We start from the raw sequence: 13,815 nt of genomic DNA, 5'->3' as shown, positions 1-13,815 counted from the left end.
GGGGCTAAGTCCTGAAAGATCTGTATAGCAGAGTCTTTGTAATTTATCGAGGGAGTTGTTCTAGTTGTGTCCAAGATTCTTGTCTTGATATGATCATAGTGCAGTCGTGTGACAATGTCTCTGGGCGGTTGATCCATGTTTGGAGTTGCCCTGAGCGTTCTATGCGCCCTATCTAGTGTCAGCTCTTCTTCCTTGCATCCTGGTAGAATCTGATGAAAAAGTCCTTTAAGATAGTTGGGCAGGTTCTGATTGTCAATTGCTTCTGGGACATTTCGAATTCTCAAATTTTGCCTCCTAGACCTGTTCTCAAGGTCCTCAATATGGTCTTTCAGCAAGTTTATTTCTAGTTTTGTCTCTTTTAATTCCTGGGAAAGTGTTTGCTGAAAATGACAAATTTCGTCTGATTTTTGCTCTATGGCGTCAATTCGTGACCCTAAAGATGTCAGCTCTCCCTTCAGTTCTGAGACAGCCGCCTTCAGTTCTGTTTTGAATGAATTAGTGATCTTCTGCATAAGTACCTCAAATGGGTCCGGTTCGACCAACTGCGATGAGTCGGACCGTGATATTGAGCTAGAAGGACTCGCTGCTAGATGCGGTGAGGATGGTAGTTGAGGAGTTTGTTTACTGTTTTTTTTTGTCCCAAAAAAGGCGGCTTGCTCTTGTGGCGGGTTCTTTCGATTTTTACCTGCCATTTTAACCATTTAAACACAAAAATAGCCCTTTCGCCTGCTCCTGATGTCTTTTTTCTTTTTTATTTTTTTTCCTTCTTTTTCCTTCCCCTTTCTCCCTTATAACTATCTTCTTCCCCCTTTCTTCCTTTATTATTATCTTTCACCACCCTCCACCAAAAAAAAAAAAAAAAAGAAAATCTCTCCTTCCTCCTTCTGCCTGCTTTTATTTCTGGAGGGATATTTGGAGTTGCATTTTTAGTAGATCATGCTTCCTCCCAATATTTTTGGTGCTTGAGTCATGTCACTTTTAGGCCCTCTGACCCCACCTAGTTTTCTGTCCTGCTTGTCTCTCTTGTCTCGGATGGGTTATCTAGCCTTAATCTGGGCTAGGTCCCCGATCACTGTTCTTGCAAACCAGGCGCTTATATAAGGAGAGTACCCAAAAGCTCCAAACAGAGCGGGCCTTTATGATCTATGATTTTTCGGGGTTTTTTTTTTTTTTTTTTTCCTTCCCCTTTTATCCTAGCTTGGATTACCTTCTGTGTTTTTATTATTCAGAGATGTAAGGTGTAACGATAAATCCGCATACTTTTTAGAGATGTAAAAGTCTTACCGCACCCTTGGGAAAGGTCTGGTCTGTGTGGAGGCAAATCAATGTTCCTTCCTTTCTTCCCTGTCTCTGTCCCCACCTCAATCCGCAGCACCCAGGCAAGCCGGGCACTCGACTCTGAGGTTTAATGGACAATGGGGGAGTTTTTTTTTCCTTTTTTTTGCAAGTTTTCTTTCCTTTCTCCCTTCCTCCTGTAGGTGCTCGTATCTCCTCCTTCAGCGGTGTCCCTCTCGCACCACACACCTGGCTCAGGCTCTGGGAGGTGGCAGGGATGGCAGTCTGTTCGGGGCTCTATATGAGCTGCAGGGCTCCCCTGCTTTCAGGCTTCGCTGAAGCTCCGTATGCCTCGGGCTGTCGGAGGGGAAAGCCACCTCTGCTGCTGGGTGCTGTAAGGTGCTGTAAGGTGCTATGTTAGTCAGCACTCTGCCAAGTTTCCGGTGTAGCGGTGTCACGCGCGGATGGCTTCCACCGCCTCCTCTCCGCAACACGGTCCGGCACGCTGGTGGGTGTCCTTTCTCTCCTTCTGGCTTTTTACTGCCTCAACCCGCAGCGCCCAACATACGCCGAGCGCCCGGCTCCGAGACAGCTAGCCAGATCAGCGATGTACCCCTGGTAAGCACTCCCGGCAGACACCGCCTCTCCTTTCCGGCTCGAGGACCTTGCACGAGACGCCACGATCCAGCGTTCACCGCAGCGTGTGTCCGTGCGGCTTCCTCTTCCGGTCACTCCCCCCCATGTAACAGAGTTCTATAAGAAAGGCATCTGCTGTGCTACATGTTACAGAGTTCTATAACAAAGGCATCTGCTGTGCTATATGTCACAGAGTTCTACAACAAAAGAATCTGCTGTGCTATATGTTACAGAGCTCTTCAACAAAGATATCTGCTGTGCTACGTTACAGAGCACTAGAACACAAGTGTCTGCTGTGCTACATGTTACAGAGCTCTAGAACCGTAGTATCTGCTGTGCTACACATTACAGAGCTCTAGAACAAAGGTATCTGCTGTGCTACATGATACAAAGCTATAGAATAAAAATATCTGCTGTGCTACATGTTACAGAAGTCTAGCACAAAAGTATCTGCTGTGCTACATGTTACAGAGTTCTAGAAGGAAGGCATATGCTGTGCTACATGTTACAGAGATCTACAACAAAGGCATCTGCAGTGTTATATGTTACAGAGCTCTAGAACACAAGTATCTGCTGTGCTACGTGTTACAGAGCTCTAGAACAAAGGTATCTGCTGTGCTACATGATAAAGAGCTCTAGAACAAAGGTATCTGCTGTGCTAGATGATACAAAGCTCTAGAAAAAAATATCTGCTGTGCTACATGTTACAGAGATCTGTAACAAAAGTATCTGCTGTGCTACATTTTACAGAGTTCTAGAACAAAGGCATCTGCTGTGCTACATGTTACAGAGTTCTTGAACAACGGCATCTGCTGTGCTATATGTTACAGAGCTCTAGAACAAAGGCATCTGCTGTGCTATATGTTACAGAGCTCTAGAACAAAGGCAACTGCCGTACTACATGTTACAGAGCTCTAGAAAGAAAGGTATCTGATGTGCTACATGATACAGAGTTCTAGAACAAAGGCATCTGCTGTGCAACATGTTACAGAGCTCTAAAGCAAAGGCATCTGCTGTGCAACATGTTACAGAGCTCTATAACAAAAGCATCTGCTGTGCTATATGTTACAGAGCTCTAGAACAAAGGTATCTGCTGTGCGATATGATACAAAGCTCTAGAACAAAAATATCTGCTATGCTACGTTACAGAGATCTAGAACAAAAGTATCTGCTGGGCTACATGCTACAGAGCTCTACAACAAAGGTATCTGCTGTTCTATGTGTTACAGTGATCTAGAACAAAGGTATCTGCTGTTCTAAGTGTTACAGAGCTCGAGTACAAAGGTATATGCTGTTCTACATGTTAAAGAGCTCTAGAACAAAGGTATCTGCTGTGCTACACATTTTTGAGCTCTACAACAAAGGCATCTGCTATGCAAGAATGTGCATCTAAACACACATTTATGTAACAAGCCTGATGTTACTGGTTTTGGGGGCCAGATCCCGCCGATCCCGATCCCGGGATTGGCCACCCTAGTCACATCCCCGCCCCAAAAGGAATCAGACTGTCCATCGCTGGCTCTCTACATCGGTAGAACGGTCTACATTGCAGACCCGTATACAGTATGTGCGGTAAAGGTCTTGGCGTGTGACACACCGACCACATTATAGAGTGCAGAGAGATAAAGTATCAGCCGACCAGCTCCTAATGATCATTTTGCAAGCCCTGTAACATGACAGTCAGGAGCTGATTGACTGCTACTTTATTTCTCTCTACAGGCTTAATTCATAGACCCCTGTTTACCAGCCTTTCTGTAGTGACAGCGTACGTCTTAAAGCCTTTGAGTGCCAACATCTCTGTGGGAAAATATCCATTAAAAAAAACAGCGTTGCTCATATTTGTTATATAAATTCAAATAAAAAATGTGAAAACAGATTGTATTTCCTATATAAGGTAACATTATAGGTCATAATGGTGAATACAAATGTTTGCGTGCCAATTTTCACACCTATTTTGACAAATTGACTTGGCACTCAAAGGGTTAAAGCTTTTGTCTGTGTGTCTATTACCTAACAGTATCACGGAGGTGAATGTGTCGTGTCATCATGAGGACTTGTTACTCCTGGGGCATTTTAGCAATCATTTTAATGAATTATTCAGCCTGGTTTTGTTAACTGTACAGTCAATATAAAGACACTGTCACCCAAATAGCCCCCCCAGAGAGACGGCAAACAGATGCTCCAGGCATTCCGGCTGTGAGCAATGTCTCACACATGTCCTCCACAAAACTCTACTTCAGCGGAGACAGGTTCCCCACAGAGCACTGAGGAGCTCTAGTGTCCCCTCATTACTCACTATCCTATGGACAGATCTTCCTGTTCCCAGATTTAGTTAGAATTTGCATCAATTGATGGTGAACTAATTATCCGGCCATAAAGGACACATCTTGAGACGCCTGGAACCATAATCAGTGCGTTATAGGCCTAACTCAGACCTGCTCGCTAAGCAGTGTTCTTTCCTAAACTCCACCCGTCAGGGCAATGTCTGCACCTGCATGCGAATGGATGTGTAACACTTACACATCCATTTGCATGTGGCCGTAGGGTCCAAAAATCATTCGATAGTCGCCAACCAACAAATGATTTATTACCTATTCCCAACAAAAAAAATCAATAAAGACTGACTTTAATTTGACACGGACATGGCCGAATTTGTGATGGGCACTGATGTCATGTGACATCAGCCGCCTGCCCCATTATGGCTTCGGCACACCTGCACTCTCAGGGGGACGCCGAACATTTTTATGGGCACCCCCCCCATTTTTGTGGGCATGTCCAAAAACTCTGGATGTTCCCATGCAACAGCTCCCTGACCGCCCCCTACCCACCCCGCTCTGTGCTAATGCTTCGGCGAGTGCAGGTCCGCACATGCAACATCGGTCCCCAGACCGAATTTGTAAATCTCTGAGCCAACCTGAATAACCCCCTATGTCAGACCAGTCTGGTAGCATGAATGCATCTCACCAGTACTTGCCTACTTTTGAAAACTAGTTTCAGGGAGATTATAGTTAGTTGTAGAATTTTGTATGGGTCTGTGCTGAGGAGGCGTGTCATGCTCCACCCATAGGGCGTGTCTTATTCCATACATGGGCGTATATGTGCTTAAATGTTGTTCTCTATAACTTTATTGACTATATATTTTGGGAAGTCCTGTATTGATAATAACATTGCTGCATGCCATGTTGTATATATGTGTTTGCAGCTATTTGCTGTGATAATGATCTTCTCATTCAGCACAATATACCTGATAATAAATATGTCACCTATGCAATAAATCCCAAATGCAATTTAACCTTGGGTAAATGATCACTTCCAGGATCATCTCTTCGTAAAACAAACGGATTTTAAAACTTTATATTGTTCTTTTTGTGTGTTTAACTAAAGACTAGATGGGACCGAGTCATTAACTGCTGTCTATAAAACATTCTGACCATCTTCTCACACCAATGAGTATTAGCAGACGCTGGTATAAGAAGACTGGGCCTGATTCAGAGCCTGATCACTGCTGTGCAATCCACACAGCGGACGATTATTGACACACTGCACATGGGTATGGGCCTCAATGCCTCAGTGCGGCCGTGGTCAGCGATGAAATCCTATGTTCTCTGCTGCAGGGGGACTAAGGGGTAAATTTACTAAGATGGGAGTTCCATTGAAGATAGGATGTTGCCCATAGCAACCGATCATCCCATCTTCAACGGAACTCCCATCTTAGTAAATTATTAAGAGGGGGTTACTGAGAGTTGAAATTAGGGACTGCTGTGCCAGATAGCAGCAATAGTAACTGCAGCAAATCACTGCCAATTCCTTGATGGTGGTACTGTACTCTGACTTTAGTAAATAATCTTGGAGATTTGATTTATGATACAGGGCAGCAGGAGATGGGAACTTGAAATGGGAGTCTCCCACAGGATCCAGGAGGGTAAGCAACTCTGATCACATTGTTTTTATTTTATTAATTAATGTACAATCCTTTGTCAATACTGCATGGAAGATTGCAGATTTGTAGGGTGACATTTAATGGGATGAGATGTTTAGTCACTTTCCTAAATCGCACATTATCGTACTTTTTAAAATCAAATTTTTTGTCGCGAATTCGCATATTTACTGAGCTGCGTGTTCCGGGCAAAAAAGTGAGATATGTGTGATTTTTAGTCATGAAAATGTGCGATTTTTAGTCATGAAAATGTGCGATTTTCCTCCTGAAAATGTGCGAATTTGAGGAAATGTGCGATTTTGTGTTAAAAAAAAAATATATTAAAAAATTGGTGTGAGGTCCCCCCTCCTGAACATAACCAGCCCTGGGCTCATTAAGCCGGACCTGGTTCCAAAAATACGGGGGACAAAAAGCGTAGGGGTCCCCCATACTGTAGTGGGGTGAGCCGGCTTCCTCCAGCGCTGATCACAGCTTCTATAGCGCTGTCCCAGCGCTATAGAGGCTGCTAGCGTCGTTGGCTGGATGCGTCTCCATGGAGACGCATAGCTCAGCCAATCAGGGCTATAGAAGCTTCAGGGCTATTTGAACTTTAAAAGTTCAAAACGCATGCTGAAATCGCAGCGTGTATGCACCTTAACACCATCAGTGTCCTGACTGTCGACAGCTACTGTTGGCTCTCAGGCCAACCCCCTGCTATTTTACATAGTCAGCGACTAATGTCATCTGTGTCCTGACCGTCGACTACACCTAACGGCTCCCAGGCCGCCAACAACTCCCAACGGCTCCCAGGCCATCAACAGCTCCTAACGGCTCCCAGGCTGTCGACACTTACCTCCGGCTTCTAGGCCGTCAGCAACCATCTCCAGCTTCCAGGGGAATGATCATTGACACCCTCAGTTCCTAGACTGACCCTCACAGAACTGTTTGTCTTTCTCAAGATCTCCAGTATCCAAGTTCCAGTATCCTTTGTACCAGTCAGCTCAGTACTCAGTACAATGCTCGTCGGGGAAGCTAAGTCCAAAGCTCCGTGTGGGGCTCCCTGGTGAAAACCACAGGCGAGACTCTGCACCCCTGTACCTGGTCTCTGCCAACCCTTTGGTGCAGCTATTCACTGGTATCCCAATGTATGTCCTCACCATACATGAAACAACCCTGTTTCCAGTGCCCTCCACTGGTCCAACCAGGTCACAGCCGGGAACACAGATATATTATACCTCTGTAACCCAGACTATTGCCGGGCTGCGTGTAAAAGCATCAAAAAGAATAACCCGGGTCAAGTAACCCAGAAACTCAAGAAGGGTTAAAAGAAGGGTTGCCCTGTGTATAGTGGGCAGCCCAGGTTTGCGATGTGAATGTAATATAAGTGTCTCAGGAAGGCAGTCATCATTGGGGGGTATTCAATGTAGTGGGCGAGCGGCGTCAGCGAGCAGAGCTTCCTGCTCGCTGTCACCACTCACCCTGTCAGTATTCAACGCACCCCCCCCCCCCCCTCATACGCCAATTCCCCCTCGCTCCATTTTTTGAGTGAGGGGGAATTGGCGTATGCGGCTCCTGAACCAGCGAGACTCGCGGCTAAATACAGCGAGTTTCCTGCATTAGCCGCGGGTCTCGCTGTTTGGGGGAATCCTCGCTGACCTGTGGTGGCGAGGATTTCCCCAGAACATTGAATAGAGCGAGCGGCCGGCGCGGAGGTTAAACAGCGAGGATCGCTGGTTTTCTGCAATCCTCGCTGTTTAACCCCCTCGCCGGCCGCATTGAATGCAGGTATTGCATTGTGTGAGCCACAGCGATATTTACAGCAATGCAGCCTACCGATCCAATAGGAAATAGTGACAAGTCTGAGGCATGAGACACCTGGTGCCTCATTCCTCAGTGATGTCACTTGTTTCTCTTGCACAGAGAGGTGAAATATTGATGCAGGGAATCAAAGAGGGGCCTCAACCGGTCACAATAAATTTCCATGAATCGCTGTATATTGACTGGAGGGCCTAGTTAAGAAGGAGGCAGTGCCATCTCTTGGCGCACACAGCAGCCATATTGGATTGTTAGCTTAGCGCAAAACACTCTAAGTGTTCAGATTGTTTCTGTTTCCTGCGTCAGACAGTCGCCAGTTCCCGGGGGCACTTTATCAATAATAGTTGGTGAGTGCGCACTTCATTGTTGGTCTGCGAGAGAGAACCCCGTTCTCATATATTACCATTTACCATAAACCATTATATCTGCCCGCCACATGTTACAGCTGATAACGCCTTCAGCCGCACATAAACTGCTGACAAATAGGATTTCTAAGCTCATCCATTTCCCCCGGCCGGGCAGATCCTGTAATTAAAGGTGTAATATCACTTATCAATGAACTTTTCTATGTTGCGTTCCAGGTCTCCTAACTTAATCATCGTGATGGAATGCAGAATAAACAGCAGCTTCTACGCTGTACAGCATTATATTATTTATTTTACCCATCGATTCTCTATGAAGTATGTTAACTCGACGGGAGAAGAGGTTTGAATAATTCATTACGTTCTTCATCTCATCAGCACTATTGGCTGTGAGCCACAGCAAGGAATAGGGTGATAGGTGGACAGTCGACACCAAAGGGTTGACATGCACAACGTCGACATTGACAAACGTTGACAGGGTAATTGTAGAACCATTCAAAATTTGACCAAGTTTTTCTAAAGAGAGCAAAGCAAGCCATGTGTGTTCATGAGCAGCAGTAAGGAGGGGCCACATGCTGAGATGTCTCAAAAAAAAAGATGTTGACATATTTGCTTGCGTTCTGCTATTTGTGTAATGAACCGGAAAGTATATTAATTAATTCCCTTTTCCTTTCCTCTAGCAGGTAAGTGTATTAACTATAGGTATATCCATGGCAATGTTTCTTTCTTTTATATATCAGGTATTTTTTTTTTACAAGTTAAAACATTAAAAGGTATATGCAATAAACATTGCATTAATACAGTAACAAAGATAGTTACGATTACGACAGACACAAAACACAGAACTATAAGACAATTTATATTTAGATATTCAACATGGTATACATAGTGAAATGGTATACTGTTACCATTTTCACATGACATCAAAATGACAATATTATCACTATTCTATGCTAAAATACTATTTTATTATTGTGCAATAATATACCTGCTGCAGCTGTAAACTGTTACTTAAGCTGGGTACACATATGTACAATCGTCGGGCCGTTCTTCCGTTCTGCGGACGAACGGCCGTTCGATTGTATATATGTGTACGCAGTCCCGATCCCTTCGTTGCGATCGATAAACGGCCAAAAACGCTCTTGGCCGTCCACGGTCGGTCGGTCGCAGGTTCTTTGCTGCTTAATATTCTTCCGACAGGACGGCTCCATATCGAAAGAAAAGTGACATGTGTACGCACGTTCGATCGATATGCAGCCCGTTCCTGCGATCATTCCTCCCAAAAGCAGCACGCCCATGTGGGTGTTGACTAGCTGCGTCATCCCTCCATCAGCGCAGCATGTAAACAACAGGAAGTCTTCTCCCCCGTACTTTCCGCGCCATGCTGTTAAAGAATATTCGTTGTGTGTGCATTCCTTTTGAAATAAATAATCGTTGTGTGTGCATTCCTGACAGATATAGTTATAGAAGATAGATAGATAGATAGATAGATAGATAGATAGATAGATAGATAGATAGATAGATATGTGATGTTCATTGTTCTGCATAAACACTTAACATTTATTAAGAAATACTGACAAAAAATACTGTGAACACTTTGTTTATTTGAGGTAAAACGGTGGTCGGACCTGAACAGAGTGTCACATACAGGTGCTTGTCATGACATAAGTGCCACGTGAAGGTGTAGCAGGAACGGCCACCCACCCAAAAAACATCAAACACATTGGAACATGGTGGTGTATGTAGTGGAAAGCAGTCCCACGGCAGCAACGCATCACATGGGAACATCCCGGCCTGCTCACATGGGATGCATTGCTGCCGTGAGACTGCTTGCCATGACATAGGTGCCACGTGAAGGTGTAGCAGGAACGCCCACCCACCCAAAAAACATCAAACACATTGGAACATGGTGGTGTATGTAGTGGAAAGCGGTCCCACGGCAGCAACGCATCACATGGGAACATCCCGGCCTGCTCACATGGGATGCATTGCTGCCGTGAGACTGCTTGCCATGACATAGGTGCCACGTGAAGGTGTAGCAGGAACGCCCACCCACCCAAAAAACATCAAACACATTGGAACATGGTGGTGTATGTAGTGGAAAGCGGTCCCACGGCAGCAACGCATCACATGGGAACATCCCGGCCTGCTCACATGGGATGCATTGCTGCCGTGAGACTGCTTTCCACGACATACACCATTTTAAGGTGCATGCTGCTGGCCTCCAAATAAACAAGAAGGAGAAAAAATGTTAAATAAAGTACACAAACTATTTTTTGACTTTATAATGCAAACCGTTATAAATTTTTTCGTATAAAGAGTGTACTACTGCTACGCCTTTTTGGGTTTTTGAAATTTTTTGGGCTACGGTATGGACTTTTCCGCTTAGTTCTTGTAGACATTTATGGACTTGTGTCATGTTTTCTTGCATTGTGCTTTCGTCGCTGGACGTGTCAGGTGATGGTGTGTTCTTCTCCCCCTCTGCACTGACATCTGAAATCTCGATGATATCTATAATAAGTACAGATAAAGAAATGTTTACCTTTCCACAAATGATACGTCACTATCCCATAAAGATGATTTGCAGTATACACTCACCATCTACACTGCTGGTGATCGCAATCACTTGGTGGCCCTCTGTGGTCCCTTCCATCGGCTGCGCAGCCTGGATATCATCTACAGTGACAAGGTAAAGTGACGTATTACTACCCCTTGTTTTGTGTATAAAACATGTGTTGTTGTGTTGGTGTGCTGGTACAAAACCTTACCTGTTGTACTCTCCTTCTTTATTTTCAGGTTGGAGGCCCTTCCTCTGAGTAAAAACAAGCAACATGTCAGCAAAACACACAAAATGTAATGGATCAAGACAGTATATTAATAAAGCCACCTAGGGCATTGTACTCACTTCTTTTAATAATTCCACGAATTTTCTTTAGCTTGGCCTGCTCCTTGTGCTTCAGGTCCGACCACCGTTTCTGTAGCTGGTATTTGGACCTTCTTTTCCCAAACTTCTCCTTTATCTCCTTGCATACACGCTGCATAATAATTTCTTTTCTATAATTCGTCTTGGGGTATGTTTTTCGCGAACAATCGTAGTCCCTTCTATCCAGCATTTTTACCATCAGTTCCACCTCTGCAGATGACATGGCGGAGGCGCGCGTCACTTTTTTCTCCTTGTTGTCCTGTCTCTCAGCGATTTCTTTATCTGTTGTCATTATCGGTGCTGAATTGGGAAACAAAGGTGCTGTACTCGTCTCCACCATATGCGGTGGCGCCAGACCCTCCGACATGGCTCCTCGATGTCCCGTGTCTGTGTGACGCCAACCACGTGAGTGGGGCGGAGATTCCTGCGCTCATCCAATCACTGGGTTTCAAGCCACGTTCAGCACGAAAGAATATTCCGTCGTTGCTGTTTCGAGTGATCGGAGCTGCGCAGCGAATTTTCCGTACTGTATATCGACATTTATTTTGGTGAGTATTAAAACAAAATGTGGAGTTTTCTCTGACAGGGACTTTAATCTGTGGCCCATGGGTATGCTGGGGCTTGTAGTGACAGTGTATCCTATGTCCCACAGAGTTTCAACTCCTGTACTATAGTTACAGTATATCTAGTGGCCCACAGACTGAACACCTGTACATTAAATGGTTTATGGTGTGCTTTGTGTATCAAGAAAATAATATGCCTTTTTATTGTATTTTTTGGAACAGAAATTCAACCATGGCAGAAAAAAATGTCGAATTCATGAAGGACTTCATTGAGGCCTACAGGGATCAAAATTGTCTCTGGAACACAAAATCCAGAGACCATTCCAATCGGCAGAAGAGGCTATCTGCTCTGGAGGAGCTGGTGAGGGTGAGCCAGACATACTACCCCACAGCAAATGTAGAGTGGGTCCGGACTCGGATTGCCAATATGAGGACCGTCTTTAAAAAAGAACTGAATAAGGTTGAGTCCTCAAAGCGGTCTGGGGCAGGGGCAGACCAAGTCTATGTGCCCAGGCTGTGGTACTACGACCTGCTGGCCTTCACGGTGGACCAGGAGCTGCCCAGGGAATCGGTCAGCAATACTGCAAGGGACCAGCCTGCCCCCTCCACCTCCTCGTGCAACCAAGAGGTTTCTGATGACACCATTTGCGGCACAGTAAGTAGACGGATTTTATTTTAAATATTTTTTTTAAAAACAGATAAATATAACAACAAGTACAGTATAAAAATTGTGAACATGTAAAATTAAAAGGGGGGGTATCGCCCCCTGCAACTGACCTCTCTGTTGGGCACAACAGAGAGGTCAGTTGCAGGGGGCGATACCCCCCCTTTTGGTTATACATCGTCAATTTGACCTTCTCTGTGGCCCTAATTCTGGTTCTTCTCAGTGGTGGAGGTATACTCTTATCCGCCTGAGAACACAGTGATCAATATTCAGACATCGCAAGTGCATTTACCACATTTTTTGTATTTGGAACTTTTGGTTGGGATTGGTAATCCCTGGTATCCACACTGTTGAAGTCTTTCTGGCGCGGATTATTCTAATATTTTTTTGTGATGTAAAATTAACGAAATAATATCATTCTGCCAATCCACAGCGCCAACACCAATAAAATACTGCATGTATTCATCCCTGGTTAATTTGGCACGCATAGATGCATTTCTGGTATTTAAATTAGTATTTGGTATTTCTGGTATCTAAATAATTAGTTTCCAGAGATGCCAGTCCTAACGCCTCTTCAACTAGCTCACTTTCATTCATGGCAGCAACATTGTGGTGTGTGGGCTGCGTTCTTCTGCGTAGATATAAAAATATATGGAAGTCTTAAAAATCTATAGTGATACATCATTGTTACATCTTGTTTTGTTACAGCCATCGCTATTTGCCGAGGAGGAATCTTCTGCATCGCTGGAGGTTGCATCACAGCTGCCTTCACCGGCCCTCTGCTCCACCCCCACACCAACCGCCACCCCCAGCGCTCAACCTCAACCAGAAGCACCATCAAGAAGAGGGCGCAAAAGGCCGCGGCAGACTCCAGATGCTGCGGACGTGGCGACCACCAAGATCCTGGAGTCTGCTAACAGATTGATGACCATGGAGGAAGATGATGCGGACCGTGTGGGCAGTGTATTAGCTGACAATTTGCGAAAGTTAGACCCGGCTACAAGGGTTGAGGTAGAGCGGATATTCTATGAAACGCTGTACCGGGCCCGTGTGGGGACTCTGTCCCGGCACACACGACTCACCGATGACACCCCTCTGCCTAGGGTTGAATTTCAACCCATCAGCCCTGCCCCTATACCCCAACAACCGGTATTTCACCCGGGGCAATATCAGCAGTACTAGCATTTCCAGCCACCAACCGGGCAAAGGCAGCAACAACCGGCAACGTCAGCTAATACACTCCCACCAGGTCCACCTGGTGGCCCCTTCCAGTGTTTATTGGAAAGTCCATCTCCCTCACAACCGCCGATGGATACAGGGGATTATGGGGTGGGACAAGTTTACCACCAAATGTAAAAATTTTATATAGTTGATTTCATTGCATAATTGTTTTAATAATATAGTTTAAATATTTTTATGTTTAAGTATTTCTTTATTATTTATTTTCTTGTTATTTATGTTATATTTGTTATAAGTTTAAAAGTTAATAATTTATATAAAAATGTAAAATTCTGTAATCTAGTTGGTGTCCGTGTGAAAATATCATTTACCATGCAGGGTGACTATAGGGCACAGATATACATATGGGGTACATGTATGTTGTTTCAATATTTACCTTCATGTATTGCTCCTGGAGACTGTACAAAAGTACCAGGAGAAAT

General features: G+C 44.7%; 1 protein-coding gene across 1 annotated transcript; it reads left to right on the top strand.

Moving 5' to 3' along the window:
- Positions 1 to 2,893: 2,893 nt before the first annotated feature.
- LOC146045043 (uncharacterized) lies at positions 2,894 to 13,336 on the top strand. The gene is made up of 5 exons (XM_083163737.1): positions 2,894 to 3,115; positions 5,782 to 5,833; positions 8,685 to 8,687; positions 11,580 to 12,145; positions 12,863 to 13,336. The coding sequence occupies exons 1-5, from the start codon at positions 2,894 to 2,896 to the stop codon at positions 13,334 to 13,336; spliced, it is 1,317 nt and encodes a 438-aa protein (XP_083019863.1).
- The last annotated feature ends 479 nt before the right edge of the window (positions 13,337 to 13,815 follow it).

This window comes from Crinia signifera, chromosome 11 (genome assembly GCF_055691185.1).
Source record: "Crinia signifera chromosome 11, ASM5569118v1, whole genome shotgun sequence".
In the NCBI taxonomy this organism is placed as follows: domain Eukaryota; kingdom Metazoa; phylum Chordata; class Amphibia; order Anura; family Myobatrachidae; genus Crinia; species Crinia signifera.
Note: the sequence above shows the minus strand (reverse complement) of the source record. Positions and strands in the feature narration are given on the sequence as shown.

Coding starts and splice junctions, on each gene's coding strand:
- LOC146045043 (XM_083163737.1), top strand. CDS start 2,894: ATGTTACAGAGCTCTAAAGCAAAGGCATCTGCTGTGCAACATGTTACA. Junction 3,116..5,781: donor TACAGAGCTCTACAACAAAG/GTATCTGCTGTT, acceptor TTTATGATACAG/GGCAGCAGGAGATGGGAACT. Junction 12,146..12,862: donor ATGACACCATTTGCGGCACA/GTAAGTAGACGG, acceptor GTTTTGTTACAG/CCATCGCTATTTGCCGAGGA.